Genomic DNA, 19,638 nt, shown 5'->3' with positions numbered 1-19,638 from the left:
ACTGAATTTCGTGCGTTCTAATTCTAACTGATTTGCCGTGTGTCATTTCTTTCATTGAGCAGATATATCTTCCTAGGTGCTGAAATGCACACGCAAATATAAGATCTGGTTTCCTAGAAAGTTCTTTGACTTTATTTTTTCCAGCATATTTGCAGTGTTCCTAGTCAATACTCTGAAAATCCAGTGGGAATTGCAGGTGAAGTGTTTTCCCGGTTTTTCTTGGCTTAACAATATTGTTCCAAGGCATTTTTCATGATGTGTTTTGACTGGTAACTTTTTTTTTTTGTATATTACCCATTTATAAAATCTTGTCTTACCAGTTACATTTGAGTTATCATAGATTCCCTGAAATATGTTAGGATTCATTACAGATAAGACTTTAAGGACAGCCGCATTTAATTTTCTGACAATCCTGCAATCACAGATGTTTTCAGAGACTTTAGAGAGCTGCAGGTAAAGTTTTGTTTTTCTGATAAGGCTATTTCTCACATCAAAAGAAGTTAAATATTGTGAGTCCCTACCCCCAGATCGCCTCAGGGATCACTCATGAATTTGTTTTTCTAGACAACAAAGATAACTTGTAGGTTCACCTGATAACTTTCAGGGTTAATGACTTCTACTGAGAACTTGTGAGCAGCGTGACTCAGGACAGACAGCTGCTGCTTACCTTCCCCGTAATCAGGAAACTAAATGGGATGGTATGTGTAAAGCACCACCCCAAAGTGCCACCTAGCTACATAGGTCCTCGGGGAAATGGCAGCTGTTACAATATGGGGAAAGGTATCAGAAAGGATATGGTTAAACGCCCGTCTTAATGTCCTTCACCCTGAGTCTGGCTGACTTTTGCCAATTTCATAAGTGCAAGGAAGCCCTTATTCAAAACATTTCTCTGGTGACTGGAGTAGTGCTGGGGGAGGGCTGTCCTGTGCCGGTTCCCTCCGCAGTCTGCCCTGCGGTGTGCTCGGGTGTGGGCTGGCTGCCACCCTCACGCAGCGCACGTAGCCCTGTCACTCAGCCGTCACCCTGCTGGCCAAGAGCCAGGCCTCCGGGGGGGAAGGGCCGCCTTTCCAAACCCAAACAGCCTGTATTGATATGTCGATGTTCCCCGGCCTGTTTACTGTGCTTAATTGCAGAGCTCTGGCTGAATCCTCTCCAAGGAGAGGAATTAACCACAATTCAGAAAGGAATGACAATAGTTTCTTAAATTCTTGGCCTTGCAGAGTTTCAATAGCTTCTCTGGGGAAGATGATTCACTCAAGTTCATGCACGAAGTGCAGGATTCCCTGTAATAGAATCTCGATCTAGTGCAGTTAGACTTTACGAGGCTGTGAATCCCCTGTGATTTTATATACACTTGTGTGTGTGTATACGTGTGCATATTTCTGGGGTCGGGGTGGGAGCCTAACTCTTTAATGTAAGAATCTCAAGGGGTTTTGCCATCTGGTAAAACTGTCATCGCTGAGCCAGGAGAACTAAATCGAAGGTTCTAAAGTCTGGGTAGTTGTTGATGGTTTGAATGATCCCCAAACTAGAACCGAATTCCTCGTAGAGCAGAACAAGGACACTGATGGAAAGGTCTGCCTGGGTTTTCAAGTGAAGATGGTAAATTTCAGCCGTTACAGGCATGATGTTCTCACCTGACCTGAAGGGCTGGGTAGATCCACATCACCAGAGCAACCAAGAGTTGGCTATACCTTCTTACTTTTCATTTTCAGAATTACTGAAGCTGTCACATTTCAAAAAAATTAATGCACGAGGGGCGTGATGATTATTGCTCTAAACTGAAGGGGAGGTTTTGTGTAGCAGTGTTCTGGGTACATAGGTTCAGGTAGAGGCATTTTTAGTGTGGGTTTAGAACAAATGAGGAAGGCAGAAGTGGTTCTCCGTGTACAAGTGGAATAGCAGAAAACATTTTAATGAATAACTTGAGGTTTGTTGAAAGGCTTACTTGCCTTACAGATGTATTTGTCTGGACTGTCTGGTGTTTTGCTTCTTCTGATTTGTCTGCTCAGACAACTTTGGGAAGGGGAACATGGTAGCTTGGCCACAGCTCACGTTATTGCCCACCAAAAACATATTTCCTATTTTCCCCTTGTTTTGTTACATCGCTCTTTAACTAGAGGCACTAGGAGGAAGGAGGTAGCTAGGTTTGCTCTTAACCAATGAGATAGATAACAGGCAAGATACCAAGATAACTAGTGACAGTTTGCACAGAGTTTCCTACTTTTTTCTCTAAAGTACCTTCATTATCTACAACTAATTTCTTTAGGTCAATCTGGATGAAGTTGGAATGCATGTATAAAGATTCTAAAGCACTTTTTATGTTTATGAGCTACTCATCATCACCTGGAGAGCTTTTGTTCAGTTTCAGGTACAGGATGGGACTGGCCCATAGTGTGAACTTTGCAGTGTCATTTGTTGGAAACTCTTGCAGAAAGCTTTGCACAGTTGCCTTTATCTTGTCAAGATGTTTTATGAATAGTGCACAGTGGGAAATTAAGTGACAAGAGTGGGTCCTACAAGGTACCCTTAAAGATTACTTACCCCTGAACCAGGAAGACTGAGAAAGTCTAAAGCAATAATCCCAGTTTGCTTTCTTCCTCCGGATTTAAGTGACTTGCCCTTGAAAAGGATTTTTGTGGTTCTCTCCTCTAGTCCTTGTCAGAGCCAAATGGAAAATGACATTTTGGCTTAATTTATCCTTAGTTTTTCTTTCTTTCTTTCTTTCTTTCTTTCTTTCTTTCTTTCTTTCTTTTGGAACAAAACTTGCAAAGATCATGCCTCTTCCAGTTTTTCTCTCTAGCCTTCCTTATGGTATACCTGCATAGAGCAGTTTGAAGACTTTTTTTTTTAATTTTTGCTTTTCTTTTTAAAGTTTATTTATTTTTGAGAGAGAGAGGGGGTACATGAGTCTGCTTGAGCTGGGGGACAGGCAGAGAGAGAAGGAGAGAGAATCCCAAGCAGGCTCCACACTGTCAGCGCAGAGCCTGATGCCGGACTCAGTCTCAGGACCGTGAGATCATGACCTGAACTGAAATCGAGAGTCAGACGCTTAACCGACGGAGCCACCCAGGTGGCCTTGCTTTAAAGGAGGAGTTCAATTTAAATAGGAGTTCAGTTTTAGGGCTAGTGCCTTTGTTGCAGTGGTTAACAATCCCCTCACCACCCCCCAAATTACCAGATGGGTCCCCTTTCTCAGAGGGTGTGTTAGTGAATACAGGACATAAAGTGTACAGATACGGGGCTCCTCTGCTCTCTGTCCTCATCACATGTGTATGTTAAAATATGTGCTGAACACAAACCACCCAGAAAAATAACCCTGGGAGTAGGTATAGCCTTCAACTCCTCTACCCATGGCTGACTAGAAAAATGGGCAAGTTTATTGCCTCAGTTGTTGTCACCCAACTATAAACTGGATGCATTTCTAGCCAGAAGGTTTGAGCTGTTGTGTTCTCTACTGTGGTGAGCTGCTTGGCTGTTTTTCCAAGCTGAAGAAGGTGCATGGTCTCGTGTATTTCTTCTCAAGTCTTTACACATTGAGTCCATGTTGTACCGTGAGATCATAACCTGAGCCAAGGTCAAAAGTTGGATACTCAACCAACTGAGCCACCCAGGTGCCCCGAGTAGCTTGACCTCTTAGGAGACCGCAGACAGTGACCTCATAGTACAGCCTGATGTAGTTTTTTGTGGCCCCGATTTTACAATTGGGATAAAAGCTATTCAGGAGAGTTTATGTGCAAATCTGGTTCAGTTGCTTGCATCCCTCTGAAAATCTGAAGATTTGGAAGAGGGAGCCTTCATTGCAAAGGACAGCAGATTCCCTGGCTGTAGGCAGCATAGCACACGCTCCGGAGTTCTGACACATATATGCCTGATTGGCTTCAATCATTTATGTTACTTGGAAGCGCCAGAAGCTATTTGAGTTAGCCAGTCCTGGATTTGAAGCTACAAAACGCTTAAGTAGAATTGGATCCCTGAAGAACAGGTAGATACTCAGAAGCCCCAGTTGAGGGGAAGACAACTGTGCACACCATCAACTTTAAAAATAGCTAAAGGGGAGCCTGGGTGACTCAGTCGTTTAAGCATCTGACTTCTGCTCAGGTCATGATCTCATGGTTCGTGGGTTTGAGCCCTGCATCAGGCTCTGTGCTTACAGCTCAGAGCCTGGAACCTGCTTCAGATTCTATGTCTCCGCCTCTCTCTGCCCCTCTCCTGCACATGCTCTGTCTCTGTCTCTGTCTCTGTCTCTCTCTCTCTCTCTCAAAAATAAATAAACATTAAAAGAATTAAAAATAGCTGAAGAAGCAGCGTTTAGTGTATGCCAGGCCTTGTGCTAGCATTTTACATGGATTAACTCCTTTAATCCTCATAAGCCAATTTGACAGATGAGAAAACTGAGGCATGAAGAGGTTAAGCACAGGTTATCCTGTACTTAGGTGGCATTTTATTCGAAGTATGCTGTGCTTAAGACCATTCATAATTCAAAAAAAATCCTTACAAAGACTGACTGGTATTTCTGCCTGCTAGTTAGGGGGGGTCTAGCAGTGGACCAAAATACCAATATAAAGGTCACTCAGCCAGATAGCTTTGAATTTATGCTATTCTTGCCAATTTTTTTAAAAAACGGATTCACATCTATTGCAAATTTTACAAATAAAATGAGCTGATTAATATTTTAATTTGTGAAGTTAAAATTACATAAAAGTCCCCTTTATTACTTAAGATCAAGTCAGACTGGCGAATCGGACTTCAAAGTCATGAGCAATGTGAAATATGTTTCCATAAAAATCTAGGCCGTTGGTTGTTATTAGAAAAGTGATGAGTCTTACTGGAGGCTAGATGGGGCAGACACACCCCCTTCCCACCTGTGGGTCTAAAATGATCATCATTGCTGAGTGGACAGTGGGTGTTGATGATGGCACTTTTTGAAAATGGTTTATACGTACAATCAAGCTGTGGCTGATTTCAGTCAAGAGTGTTCTGTGTAGGCATCAGAATGGAAATCTTTGACTTTCAGTTTTCAACCTTGCTTTTTGGATTGATGAGATATGGCTTTTTATGAAGCCAGCTCAACGATAACTCCCAAGAGAACCACTGTTCTCTTTTCTGCCCGTGGCATTCGGGGAACAGATTTTGTTACTTGGATTTGGCTATTAAAGTTCTGTGTATCTGTGTGCATCTTCAAAGAATGCATACACAGTTCCTGCCTGAACATGGCCACCTAGATGGCTAGAGCACTTATCTCTGGTCTAGAGCCAGCTTGGGTGGGGTTCACCCCTCTGCTCATTTCCTTTTGCTACAGAGCTCTGGAAAGGCCTCCTGGAGTGGTTGGGGGCTGGGGGGGGGGCACAGTGGGGTCAGAGGAAGGAATGGTAAGTGCATAAGGGGACATGTGGGTTTATTTACACATCCAAGAATACAACTCTAGGGCTATCTTGTACATGCTATTGTGGACCGCACTAATATGTTATTAAACTTCTATAAATTTCAAATATTAATCCAGTCAGGAAGTGTTGGCAAATAAAAGGTCCACAATAAATGAGTCATCCTCCTGATCAGTGTCCGTGTTATTGCTTGGCATGTTGGTCACACAATAATTCAAGTACTCTGGCCCTGTTCTTCACTGTTCGGAAGCATTCTCCTCCTTTATACATTATAAATCCCTTCCCAGGCTTGATGAGGTTTAGATAGCAATGCAGTTGAACCGGTCAGTTTCCGGGGTTTGTTTCTGCCCCGTGCACAAATTGGCACAGAAATGCACGACTAGTTGTTGAAGTGAGCCTTGCTTCTCAGCATATCCTCAGCCTCCTGGTTCTAGACTGTATCAGAGACCAGCAAATAGTTGGGAATGTGCCCAAGCCAAGACGTATCTCCAATGGCTCTTGTCCAGAAAACACTGATAAAATTGGCCTATGTAGTTTCGACAGGCCCACTGAGGCCCGCAATAATTTCCTTCCATTGTTTCAAACTTGATGCTCTGGCTTCAGAAACCAGGAGAGAGGGTGAAGATTCACCCTGGCCAGAAAAATGTCCTCCATTCCCCTTCCTTAAGCAATCAGATACTTTTCTGGCACTTAGGGGTTTTGTGCCTAATGGAGTTTAGGGATTATTCCTGGTGTCCCAAGTCCCTGGGACGTGCTAGCTCTTTTTCGGTGTATATGTTTTATAGATGCAGCAGTTCGTAAAGGATGTACTTCTGTGCGTTTGTGTCTATTTTTTTCCCAGTGTTTAATACAAACTGAATTCTGAGGCAGATGAGTGCTTCATTATGCCCTGAAGAACCCTGTGGCTCCTTCTGGGGTTGCTGCTTAGATAGAGTCTTAGACCTTCAGAGGCCCTCCAACCCAAGCCCCTCTTTATAGAAAAGACACTGAGCCTGGGATCACACAATTAGTTGCTGAGTGAACCAGATGGCAGGCATCCAGACCACTGACCTTTTCCTTAGAGTAGAGCTGTTTAAGAATATAAGATTATATAGCATTGATGGAGCGCTTCTTCCTTTCAAGACTTCACAGTGGGGAGAGGCTGAGATGGTGGGGAATCTAGCCTATAATTGTTTGTGGCTTAAGTGACTTTCATTATTGGCTCAGTGGTGGCTCTTATAATCCTAATAGCTGCTTCCAGGGATGAGTAATTCCCTAGTCATTATGGGGGACTTCATTTATCTCTTCTTCCCAGCCAGGCCCATCATTTCTGCCTGCTGCCAGTTAGCTTTCTCCAAGCCATCCTTTGCCTGATGGTACCACATTTGTTAAATCTTGATTGCAGGAGCCTCAGAATTCCACTTTCTGAACGAGGTTAGGGCTAACAGCCTAACTTCAGCTCCAAGATGACATTGTGTTGACATTTTAGATGTTCAGAGGCAGGATGTGGGGATTGATAGCTGCACGCGGGGGACGGTGATTTAAGCGTTAAGATCATTGTAAAGCTGAGTTACTCTTCAGCCTTATCGTTATTCTAGTATGTAGTGTGCGTGAAGCCTTTGAAGCTACACGCTTCGTTCATGTTTTCGTGCTATAGCTGGGAGTGACTTGGCCCCACAGCACTGAAGCTGATCCTTTGAGCCACTAGTGCATTAGTTTGGGCCTCTCTACGTGACGGATCATTTTACCAGTGAAACAACCCTGCCCTTTATGAGGAAAAATACCAACTGGATCACTACATGTATGTTTGGAGATAGGTTTTTAAAATGACAAAAATCTCAGGACGCCTGGGTGGCTGTCAGTGAAGCATCTAACTCTTGATTTAGGCTCAGGTCATGATTTCACGGTTCGTGGGATCGAGTCCTGCATCGGGCTCTGTGCTGTGAGCATGGAGCCTGCTTGGATTCTCTCTCTCTCTCTCTCTCTGTGTCTCTGAAAATAAATAAACTTTAAAAAAAATAAAATGACAGAAATCTCTATTGATCTAGGTAGAATGTAAACTTACTCTTCAGAGGAGAGAGCCACTTGCTAATTCACTTATCAAATTTTATTATTTTTTAATTTTTTAATTTTTAAAATATTTATTCACTTGAGAGAGAGAGAGAGAGAGAGAGAGAGAGAGAGAGAGAGAGAGAATGAGTGGGGGAGGGGCAGAGAAAGAGAGGGAGACACAGAATCTGAAGCAGGCTCCAGGCTCTGAGCTCTGAGCACAGAGCCTGATGTAGGGCTCGAACCCACAAACTGTGAGATCATGACCTGAGCTGAAGTAGGATGCTTAACTGACTGAGCCGCCCATGCACTGCATGCGTGCGCGCGCACACACACACCCCTTATCAAATTTTAAACAGACACCTTCCATGTGTCAGGCACTGTTCTGGGCACTAAGATGCATTGGCCAACAAAACAGGAGAAATATCCCTTTCTTCATTTTATGTTGCCAGTTCCCATATCTTCCCTGCATATATCTCATCCCTATGAAAATGTTTTACTTATTTATCTGTTTCCATCCCTATGAAAGTATTTTAGAAATAAGGCAGTGTCCTGTGGAAAGAACTAGCTTTTGCACTTTGCCCATTTTTTTCTACTCCTTGGTATAATTTTCCCATGGGACAATTAGAGGTTTGGTACCCTAGTAATAGTAATTCTTTAATAGTAATTTTCAGTAGGATTTGTCTGTATGGCTTTCTACTTTATCCCTCCACCTGGCTGATACAGGTAGTGCTTGGACAAAGGAAGAAAACTTCAGGATATCATCTGATGTGATAATTATCAGTAGGAGAGAAGACAGTAGGAGAGTATTGAGAAACACACTGAGACGTGTCTGTGGCTTTTTTGTGAATTGCGCCTGATCACACTGCCTGTCCTAACAAATTGGGGCATAGCTTCCTTCTGATTGACCCTTCCTTTCCTGTTCTTTCTGTCCTAAGCATTTTATTGAGCAAGCCTGATCTTTTCACCCTTTGTGGTTGGTTCCTGTCTCTTTGTCAATGCAACCATCACCATTGTTCTAAGACAGCGGGTGATTTGGTGATTCAGGAGCACTTATTACACCAGGCATAATCCCTAAACTCCATTACCTAGCGATCCTGATTTTGTGGGTCTAGGGTGGGAGCCCAGAACCTACTTTTGCCAAAAGAAAGATTGGAGAAAAGCAGGGCATCCTGATGATGTAGCTGGATTACGGTCTGAAACGTTCCAGAACTGTGGGAATATGGCTGAACCACTTTCCACTTGGGCTGAGCCTAAGGTATGACTTGGCTGTTAATCTTATATGATGAAGAGTCTAGATGTACGTACTGTGCATGCAGTTAGGGAGCCAGCAGCTGCTTGTAAATGTCACATAGCACCCAAGGAGACTTCTGTTACTCAGCTGTTCCCCAATAGGAGTGGATTGTCTCAGCTTTGTTAACCAGCTTTCTTGGGATTTCTCCATAGGCAATGGTGGCTTGCTACCCAGGAAATGGAACGGGTTATGTTCGACACGTAGACAACCCCAACGGTGACGGTCGCTGCATCACCTGTATCTACTATCTGAACAAGAATTGGGACGCCAAGGTACTTTGGACTAAAGGGAGTAGAGTGTGGGGTTAGAAACTATAGGAAGCTAATTCAGATGACTTAGAGAAGGGTTTGGAATTCATAATTCCCATGAATGAATCTTTTCTACATCACCATTTCCCTTTTTTCTCCTACTGTGGTATTCGTACTTAAGTTGACGAGATGAAAGTAACAGATATCAAATTAATTTGATGGGAAAGGGCGTAGGGGAGGGTCATTACTAGGTTATGGGAAGGGTGGTTGATAAAGAGAAGGTAATTTAGTATTTTAAGAACGGGGATCAGTTCTTTTTTTTCATCTACTCCAGAGCTGATAGGATTTTCAGTGCACACAGTAAGATATATACTTTTCCCTTCCAGCAGCAACATTGAGAGAATTCCACAAAAATAGAACTAACTGTAGGATATAAAACCGTCCCCAAGCGAGGTTTCCCACACAGTCCTCTTGGGGTGATATGTTTCGTTGGTGGCTGCTTGCCATGGCTCTCCTTGGTTTGTGAATGCCAAAGGCTTCCTGGCTTATTATTATTTTTTTTTTTTTAACATATAGATAGATAGAGATATGAAATCTGGTTCCACGCTTACAAACATTTGTCTGGAATTTGTATGCTTTCTGAAAGCTAAGGATGATTTAGGAGTCTGAGAAGTCAGAGAACTTTTCAAGCTCATTTGGCTTTTGAACCTTCTGCATCTCTGTTTCCTGTTCATTAGGGCAGATATTGGTTGTCCTAAAGCAAAGATATTTTATCTGGCTTCAGGAAAACAAAACCTGGGAAACCACTGAATCAGAAGAGACAAGGCTCATCTCTTCTCCCTATTTGGTAACATGACTGGAATATGTCCCTTAGTTGTCTTTTAAAATCGTGAAAGGTAGTGTTACAGGCAAGAGAGTAATCACGTCAGTGATAATAAATCACAAAGTATGAAATCATTCAACAAATATTTGAGTGCCTGTTAATGCCAGGCATTGTGCTGTGCGGAGACATTGATGTGTGAGACCTGAATTCTACTTTGATATGGTTATCCTAACAGGAGATTGGGGTGTACGTATTTTTAAAAAGTAGTCCGAGGAAGAGAGCGATACATGTAATACAAGGTGCGGACGAGGCGGTTTGCGTTCAGAAAAAAGAGCATGGAAGTTCCAACTGATGAGATCACCTAGGAGTTGGAGGATTTCAAAAGAAAACTATAAATTCTTTTTTTTTTTATTTTTTAATGTTTATTTATTTTTGACAGAGAGAGACAGAGCGTGAGTGGGGGAGGGGCAGAGAGAGAGGGAGACACAGAATCCGAAGCAGGCTCCAGGCTCCAAGCTGTCAGCACAGAGCCCAACACTCGAACTCACAGACCATGAGATCATGACCTGAGCCGAAGTCGGACCTCAACCGACTGAGCCACCCAGGCGCCCCGAAAACTATAAATTCTAACTGAATGAGATGTTCTGTGTGATGACTCTCCTAGGAAGTTCGTAATATTAAGTTGAACCGTATGAAATTGCTGGTGGGTTTTTGTAGGTCAAAACCTGTCAAATGTTGGCAATTTTGTGTGATTGGACCTAACCGTACTCCCACTTTGTATCTGTGGGTTTTGTGATGGGGGTAGGAAGGCTTCATTTGGTATGAGGTGGTGCGAGAGGTATGACCAGATAAGTCTGAAGTAAAATTTAGTACAAGGTAGAAGGTTGAAGAGAATCTGGGGAGTAATATACACCTAGAGTGGAGGTTGGAAGATGGCATTGTTTCTAGATGAGGCTGAAATACCATTGTTAGTTAATTATGTGTGAGGCTAGGAAATAATCCATCTCCTTTGTGGCCTTCAGCTACACGGTGGGGTCCTGCGGATATTTCCAGAAGGGAAATCATTCATAGCGGATGTGGAGCCCATTTTTGACAGACTCTTGTTCTTCTGGTCAGACCGCAGGAACCCACATGAAGTCCAGCCTTCCTATGCGACCAGGTAACAGCCAAGGCCATGATTCCTCCTTAGAAGCTTTTTGTACAACTCGGTTCCCACAGAATTCCCTAAACTTGTGTCCTGTGCATTTGAGGGACCAAGCACACCCCAAAGCTGACAGCATACCTCTTTGGAGGCAATAACAGTTAAAGGAGAAACTGGATTCCTTAGGTTCTTTACAAAAGCTAATGTCAATTTGAACTGTTAACAAATTGTTTTCCATTAGGTGAGCATTGTGGATTCCAGATTTCCCACAGTGCTTTTCTCTTCTTTCTTTGCCACTTCTACCTTAAACAAATTTAACATTGAACTGTCCCTGGAGAATGCTGGCTATCCCATATCAGAAATTCTCATGGTTAACTCGGGGTGAATTGACACGTTGCCAATCGCAAACAGAGAAGGAACCTTGAAGAAGAAAGAGGAATTTGTTCCTACTTCTTTTCCTTTTTACCCTTTCCTTTGCTTAAAATTGGTGTGGGCCCACTATACCCATCCTGTCCCAATAATTGGATTTTTAAAAGCCCCATCTTTAGATCAAGCATGAGATTTTCAGAGTAACTGAATAACTGAACTTGTATCATTTAGGGGCGCCTGGGTGGCTCAGTCGGTTAAGCGTCTGACTTAGGCTCAGGTCTCACGGTTTGCAGGTTCGCACCCCACCTTGGGCTCTCTGCTGTCAGCGCAGAGCCTGCTTCAGATCCTCTGTTCTCCTCTGTCTCTGCCCCTCCCTGGCTTGTGCTCTCTTTTCTCTTTCAAAACAATCATGGAAAAAAAAAATTCTAAAATAAATAAGTAAGTAAATAAACTTGTATTGTTTAGTATTAATCTAGAAACTCTTGACATAACCCTAACTTCGGATTCTGCCTCTTATTACCTTTGTCTTGTGGCCAGAGCTGTTAACCAGGTGCTGCTGGAGTGCTGTGGGGGTGCAGTTTGCAGGGGGAATCGCAGTTGGGGGCAGGGGAAGAGAACTTGGGTAGGGTAATGACTGAACCCTAACAAGCCTAATTAAATTAGAATCACATGTGTAAAGTATTTAAGATTTATAGCTGTTCCCCTCCAGAAATCACCGATCTGAGCCTCACACAGAGTTGCATATTAAATGTCAAATTGGAATGTGCCCTAGGTGAGCAGGTAACTAATTCTACCACCAGAGCCTGCTTGTGGCTTGTTTAATGGGGTATGATAATTGGACCCTGTCATTTCTGCCAGAATTCCCTCGTCATTCCCCAATCCCTGGATGACCAAAGTCACAGGAGAAACATTAGACGTTGATGGGAAGCACCTGAAAAAAATTTGAATGCTATTCTAGAAATTCCAGTAGCTAATAGTAATTATAAAGTGAAACTTTTTGAAAACTCGTGCATGAAATGACTCCTATTACAGTCTAACCCATAGATGGGATAAAGCAAATTAATGGGAACACAGTAGAAAGCTTGAGGGCATCATTATTCCCTTGTATCTTTGCCTTAGTATCCAAAACTAGAGAAAGCCAGCCAAGAGCTTTAAGTGTTCTGTCATTTAAATAAATTGCTCTTCAAAGGTTTACTCAACTGTCACCTCCTCTTTGCGCTGTCTCCAACATCTTGGGTCTCCCAGTCTTTAGCAGAATGACACCCTTCTAGTCCTTTTCTGTGTAGATCATCTTGACCGGATACATTATTTGTGAAGTGGCCTGCCTCCCCTGTGAAAGCCTGCGCTCCTTGAGAAAGGGGCAGATGTATTCTCATGATCATTTGAATTCCCATTGCTCAGGATAATGCCTGGTGCATACTTGGAATTCCTTACGTGCTTTATTACATTTAAATAGAATTGAAACCAGAGAAGTTTATTTTAAATTAAAATTGGGATGGACTTCTAATAATAGGGACAACTTTAAATGCTGGCTTTATAAATGACTCTGATGTGAGATTCACAGCATTTTAATTTTTTGGTAGTGTTTTTAAGCTTCTTTTCTTATTATATTTGCTTATCTTTCACAGATACGCTATGACTGTATGGTACTTTGATGCTGAAGAAAGGGCAGAAGCCAAAAAGAAATTCAGGAATTTAACCAGTACGTGTGCGAAAATTTTCTGTGACTTTTCATCAAATCAGTCTTTGACTTTTATTTAAGATTTTTTGTATATATTCTAATATACAGTTGACCCTTGAACAACGGGGCAGGGGTGGGGGTGGGGGAGGGTGTTAGGGGTGCCGACCCCCCTGCAGTTGAAAATCTGCATATACCTTTTGACTCTCCAGAACTTAGCTACTAATTGCCTACTGTTGACAGGAAGCATTAAACATAAAGTCAACACATATTTTGTATGCTCTATGTATTTATGTGCTGTATTCTTACAACAAAGGAAAAGCTAGGGGAAAGAAAATGCCATTAAGAAAAATCCTAAGGGGGGCGCCGGGTGGCTCAGTCCGTTGAGCCTCTGACTTCAGTTCAGGTCATGAGCTCGCCCTTTGTGAGTTTGAGCCCCGTGTCGGGCTCTGTGTTGGCAGCTCCCAGCCTACAGGCTGCTTCAGATTCTGTGTTTCCCTCTCTCTCTGCCCCTCCCCTGCTTGTGCTCTGTCTCTCTCTCTCTCAAAAATAAATTTAAAAATTAAATTAAAAAAAAAAAAAGAAAAGAAAAATCCTAAGGAAGAGAAAATGCATTTACAGTACGGTGCTGTATTCGTTGAAACAAATCTGTGTATGGGTTCAACAAACCTTGAACCCATACTGTTCAAGGGTCAGCTGTACTCTGTTCTGTCTCAGCCTTGGCTTAGCTTCAGATGTAATGACATCTTGATGGGCTTAATCCTGAACCCCTGGCCTGGGCTCTGCTGGAAAAAATCAGAAAAAAATGCAAATGGCATTCATCCCCTGTGAATGTCCACTGATTGTGTGACAGGTTATAATACATGGGAAATAGTTAACTTTTTTCGTTAATGTTCACCTATCAAACATAACATTCAATTTGGCCCCTGATTTTGGCACATTTCATAGGGGATCCTGTGGAGGCCAGTTAGAATGGTTGATTTATTCTATTGGTGTGGGACTGTGACTCTGTCTACAGACACTGGGCTCATGTAATACAAACCGAATGTGACTTAGCACCATTCCTGTCCTGCCTCCAGTTGTAGGCCAGCATTTCGCAAAATCTGTTGTACATCCTGCTAGTCTGGCCAAGTTGGTTTTCGAAAGGTAAATCTCTGGCCCCTTAAATGTATTACATACTATATTCCTCTCTTGAAGAGTCACAGTGGTCATTGGCATATTAATCAAGACAAGCTAATCTAAGATTAAAATAAAGATATATGTAACATTGCCTAACCCATGACCCATTTGGACTGTAGTTCTATCAAAAACCAAAGAAAACACATTTTGCTAAGTGCTGTCATGGGGCACTGTGTTCAACTTTGTATTATAAGATGGGAAGTTTTCACTGGAAGCTATTTTGATGACACTTGGGACATTAAACTCATCAGATTTGGCTCCTTCCCCTCTTTATTTTCTTTCCTGTCCCCAACCCAGGGAAAACTGAATCGGCCCTCACCGAAGACTGACTGTGCTCTGAAATCCACTGGCCTCATTCATTTTAGTAATGGTTCCCGAATTCTCTTTAAGAGTTGAGATCCAAAGAAGGCCTCTTCGGTGACTCAGTGACAAGAAATCCCCCTCCTGCTTGCATCATTCACATCCCTGTCTGACGTATGGTACTTTGTGTTTTCTTGCCGAGATGGCATCCACCTTCAGACACTCTCCTTGCAAGATGAACTCATTTGCTAACGCCAGAAATGCCTGCAGACGACCTAGCTGGCCAGCGGTTTAACTGATAGATTTGGTAATAACTAGCTATCAAAACAAGATCATGGAAGCATGGGCAAGGGAGTGAATCTTACTTGCACTTTATGTACACTTCCTGATTTGAAAGGAGGAGGTTTGCCAAGAAAAAGCAACGGTGACAGATGCCACAGAGAGGCATCATTGAAGCCTTAACAGCAGGAAGCAGAAATTTGTGTCATCAGAACAATTTCCAGATGTTCTTAATCCAGGGCTTTTGGGGTTTCTGGAGAATTATCACAATCTAATGACATTATTACCTCTAGAAAGGGCTGCTGTCATAGTCATCAATTTGTAAGTATCCTGTGGGTGGACATTCTTTTTTTCCTGGTCCTGCAACCTGGACTTTTCTGCCTCTGCCCCATTTTTCTGACATTAGGACTTTCTGATCAAAGATGATACACCATTTATTTTTTATTTTCACTTCTTACGTGGAGGACCTAATTCCCCAGAGGCAAAAACCAGGCATAAATTGTTCGGGTTACTTTGTTGAAGTGGATTTTGAATTTACATCAAAGGGGAAAAGAACCTACCTGGAAGGTAGTTCGGAGACCACAACCTCTAAAAACGGTATCAAAAGACGTGCGTCTGCCGATACACAATAATCTTCAAGTATGCATCGTGAACAATTTGAGAATGGCAATGGTGTTAGAAATGTAGGCCTTCCCATGTTTCAGTTTTCCTTTTAAATGAGCTCACCCTTCTTCTTTAACAGAATGAGAAAATAACAAAAAACGGGCATTGTATTTTAAAATTGAAATGGAAATAAAACAAAAAAATCCTGAAAAGCTATTTGAGTTTGTCCACATTTTCTGTTCCTAGTAGCCTTTCTTCAACAGAATTGACTCTTCAGATCCACTGTGGTTGGCGGTATGTCCAGAATCATGGAATTTGCTAGAAATGTGGAAGATTCCACTACAGCAGAGCCACAGATTCCACCGTCTCAAGAACCCTGTATTGTGCACCTATTTTACGAAAGTTACTCTTCCTGGTTTTCAATTCCATTTTCATATTTTAAAATCCCTTTCGTTTCTTGCTTGCAAATCTCATGAACATTAAAGAGCCAGAAATATCCTCTTTTGTCATTTACAGATATATACACTTTCCAAGAAAGAAGCTTATTTTTTTTTTTTCCGTTTCTGGTTTTGGAAAATTTCCAGATAAGGCTTGTCTTCATTCTCACAACTGCTCTATTTTTTTTTCATAGTACTTATCATCTTCTAACTTACTATGTAATTTACTTATTTATTATGTTTACTGTCTTATATCTTTTCTCTAGAGTGTAAGCACAATGAAGACAGGGATTTTTGTATGTTTTTAATCAATGGAATGTATTCCCAGAACCTAAAATAGTGCCTGACACATTAAGGGCTCAGTAAATACTTGTTGAATAAACTTGGTCTCCTACTTTAGTGTCTTAATGGTTTGATTTATTTCCTCCACCTTTGGCAGAAAGGGCTCGCTGGAGTTTTTTTGTGCATATCTTTCTCTCGTTGACCTACAAATCGAGGCTAAGAGTTTTAGAAAGCTTTGGTCATAGTGTCATTCTATATTTGTTTACCTGTTGGAATAGGTCGTTGAACACTCTGAATCTGAAAATTGAACAAAGAAGAATTCTGCCCTTTAATAGCCTGGGACTGTGGGAGTAACATAAGAATAACTTCAGGGGCGCCTGGGTGGCTCAGTCGGTTAAGCGTCCGAGTTTGACTCAGGTCACGATCTTGCGGTCCGTGAGTTCGAGCCCCGCGTTGGACTCTGGGCTGATGGCTCAGAGCCTGGAGCCTGCTTCGGATTCCATGTCTCCCTCTCTCTCTGCCCTTCCCCCATTCATGCTCTGTCTCTCTCTGTCTCAAAAATAAATAAACGTTAAAAAAAAATTAAAAAAAAATAATAACTTCAGATAGGACAGGGTGCATCCTTCAACACTTCTGGTGAAATACATCAGTAGGAGAAAAGAAAGAACATCATCTGCTAGGAATTTTATGTTCTATAAAATTGTAACTTTTTTCCATGGTTGCTAATGTCATGAGGATGCTAGTGACAAGATTCTGAAGGAATATCCTGTCATTCCAATAGTATGTCTTGTATCTTTCATTTTAGTCAATATTTTGACTTGCCAGAAGATCTGACCCCTTAGGCCTTGCTTATTTCCTTCAGGCAAAGGTCCTATAAACTAATAAACTATAAATGAAATCAATTTTTAATGCACTGATTTTTTTCGTGGTTGAATTTGAGCCCTGGAAGATTTAACCTGGAAAATAAAACTTTAATAGGGTCTGCTTTTTGCTCCTGTCTTTGACAGCCCACTTAGGGGAAGACTTAACCCTGCTGAAGAAACATTATTTGGCAAATAATTTGATCAATTTCCTTTATATTCCTGGCAATGAAATGTTAAGAGCCTACCTCAGTGTTACGTCACCTATATAGTACAGAGCCCTTGGCAGGAGATTAAATTTTGAACCAAAGATCTGACTTCATGGAAATAAAAAGTCTTACCTAAGTGCATTAAATAGATCTTTAGTAGAGTAGTTAATACCAATTAAATGCTAGGCTGTCCGAATCATGAATTATCCACTCAGACATGATTTTGTTTTTCTTCTTTAAATAACTCCGGTTTTTTAGAGGTTGGGTCATCCTACTTTCTTTCTGTCATTCAGTCCTGAAATTTCCTGTGTTTTAGAAAGCCATGATGGGAAATGCCATGCTGGGTCAGCAGTTTGTATGAAATAGGAGTTTGGACATGTCAGGTGCTTTTCTATTTGATTAACTATGAGGACTGGCCCAAAGGATGTTCTTGGCCAAGTTATTTTAAATAAAAATCATCCCAGATCGACTTAGCTTCAGTCTTAAATCCTTTGAATGACATGAAGAGAATACTACTGGTTAACAAAGTGGTTAGAGACTTGCCAAAACAGAGTAAATAGTTCTTCTCAAAATGAAGCTGGGTATCGTGGAGCTCTGTTGGATCGTATGTGCTGCCTTATATTAAAGAACCAATCAACTTTCAGACCCACTCCACTCCTCTCCGAATGTGATTTTTTACTATATTGCTGATCCTTCATGTTGATAGGTCCTTTGAGAGGCTGCATTTACCATGGCCTCTCTCCTTTACATTTATTTACAAGGCCACGGTCAGCGGTTAACAAGTCTTGACACAGAACAATCGGTAAAATGACTACATACTCAGAGAATACCTATATGCCAGGCCTATGCTACACGCTCTCATGTGTTTCTTCTTTGCAGCCAGTGGGATACAGCTCTTCTCTACACGTGAGAAAATGTTCTCAGAACAGTTAGGTGGCTTGTCCAAGGTCACAGGGTAATGGAGTAGCACAACGTGGTTGGGTTTGACTTGGGACTTCCAGCTCCTCAGTATTTGTTGTCTTTGGTATCTCCTTCCCACAGAGGAGATGGTAAAACAAGAGAGGAATGAGTGGAGTAGGGAGAAGGGGAGCTTTCAATGCTAGCTGCTTGCATATTTACCTAAGTATTTGGTTATCCACAGGGGTCTAGTGCCCAGCCTCCCAAAGGAATGTCAGTTACTCAGTGTAAACCACAGGAACAGAAATCGCCAACTTCATAGTTGAATTCTCCCTTGACTTTGTAATGGGTTCTTTCCTGCCTGCCTCTCAGGATCGTGGAGGAACTTTAGGTATATGTCCAATGTTGGCCCCTCGGGCTCACGCTGGGCGTGGGCAGGATGGGCGTACCATCACCCACATAGCAGAGTTATGCAGGGTGGGCCACTGGGAGGGGAAACAGAATGGATTTCCTGGGTTGCCATGTAGAGGCTTCCCAGCGGGCCACAGTGCATCATCGTGACATTTGGGCAGCGTGTAAACTGCTACCCTCCTGTCCCTGTTTTGATGCACTCTGGGGGAGGAAAGCCGAGTTTTCTTTTTCACACACCTAGCTTCCCACTCTGGGGTTGAGGTAGAGCTGAGATGTCAGTGTAGTTCTGTTCCTGACAATTCTCCATCTGAGAAATAGAAACTAAGGGAAGAGACTGAGCAAGGCTCTGTCATCTTAGGAATGCTTTCATCACCTCTGAGTGACATTGAGTAGAAATTTATAAACATTTTTAATTCTCAAAGGCCCTTGGACAGTCTCTGCCGAGTCTTTTTAAGGTGGCCTCTAAAAGGATGTCATTTTAATTTCCTTAACCCAGCTCTTTTGCTTACTTAAATGCTGTGCGCGCTGAAAAAGCACCAGATTTCTTTCTTGAATCCTGTTTGTTTGACCTTTGATAAACTTAGCCCTTAGAAAAGTCAGCTTTTTTGGAAGTGGTTGCTGCTCATGCTCCTGAGTGCTGAGATTTTTTTCAGAAAATGTATGAAGATGATTTTGTGGTTCTTTTTTTAAAATTAGAGCAACATCTCAGAACGGCTGTTGTGTTTTATTGCCACAGTTTTGCCTTGCAGATTTAAGAGCAGTTGTGGAATGAAATTCATCATTTTAGGAGCAGATCAACACTGGGTCATTAAACATTAATTTAACAAGTAGACATTGTTTTGCGCCTGTTCTTTGAGGGAGAACAGCATATCCCTCATGACAGATGCCTGGCGGATGTACAGGAGGAAGGTGACTTGGGATTGAGAAGTGGAAGAAGCATTTTATCTATCATTCGTGAACTTCCAGGGAAATGGAAGTTAAAAGAGAACAGGGTCTGGGTGTGGTAGGCCTGTTGGGAAGGCAGCTTTGGGAATAGCCCAAATTCCTGCCAGATCTCAGATGAGCTGTAGGTGGGTGGGGGTAGGGAGGCGGGCAGCTGTTCCCAGCGGGGCGAGGGCTTAAGTACTTGCCCACAGTCTGGATTTTGAAAAATTCACTGGGGACAAGGTTACCTGCCGTAAATATGCCGGGAAGTAGGAATTCCCCAAGAACATCT

The 19,638-nt window shown here is 42.2% G+C and overlaps 1 protein-coding gene across 1 annotated transcript in view; it reads left to right on the top strand.

Moving 5' to 3' along the window:
• The window catches only part of EGLN3 (egl-9 family hypoxia inducible factor 3), a 29,351-nt gene extending 13,194 nt beyond the window's left edge, over positions 1 to 16,157 (top strand). Inside the window, exons 2-5 of the mRNA XM_019428109.2 lie at positions 8,859 to 8,978; positions 10,800 to 10,936; positions 12,916 to 12,989; positions 14,442 to 16,157. Of these exons, the coding sequence (XP_019283654.1) occupies positions 8,859 to 8,978; positions 10,800 to 10,936; positions 12,916 to 12,989; positions 14,442 to 14,473 (363 nt within the window). The 3' untranslated portion in view covers positions 14,474 to 16,157. The remainder of the gene's footprint in view (positions 1 to 8,858; positions 8,979 to 10,799; positions 10,937 to 12,915; positions 12,990 to 14,441) is intronic.
• The last annotated feature ends 3,481 nt before the right edge of the window (positions 16,158 to 19,638 follow it).

The sequence above is a fragment of the Panthera pardus genome, unplaced genomic scaffold (assembly GCF_024362965.1).
Source record: "Panthera pardus isolate Hobbes unplaced genomic scaffold, ASM2436296v1 HiC_scaffold_24, whole genome shotgun sequence".
Taxonomy (NCBI): Eukaryota; Metazoa; Chordata; class Mammalia; order Carnivora; family Felidae; genus Panthera; species Panthera pardus.
The sequence above is the reverse complement of the archived record's forward strand: the minus strand, read 5'-3'. Positions and strand labels throughout refer to the sequence as shown.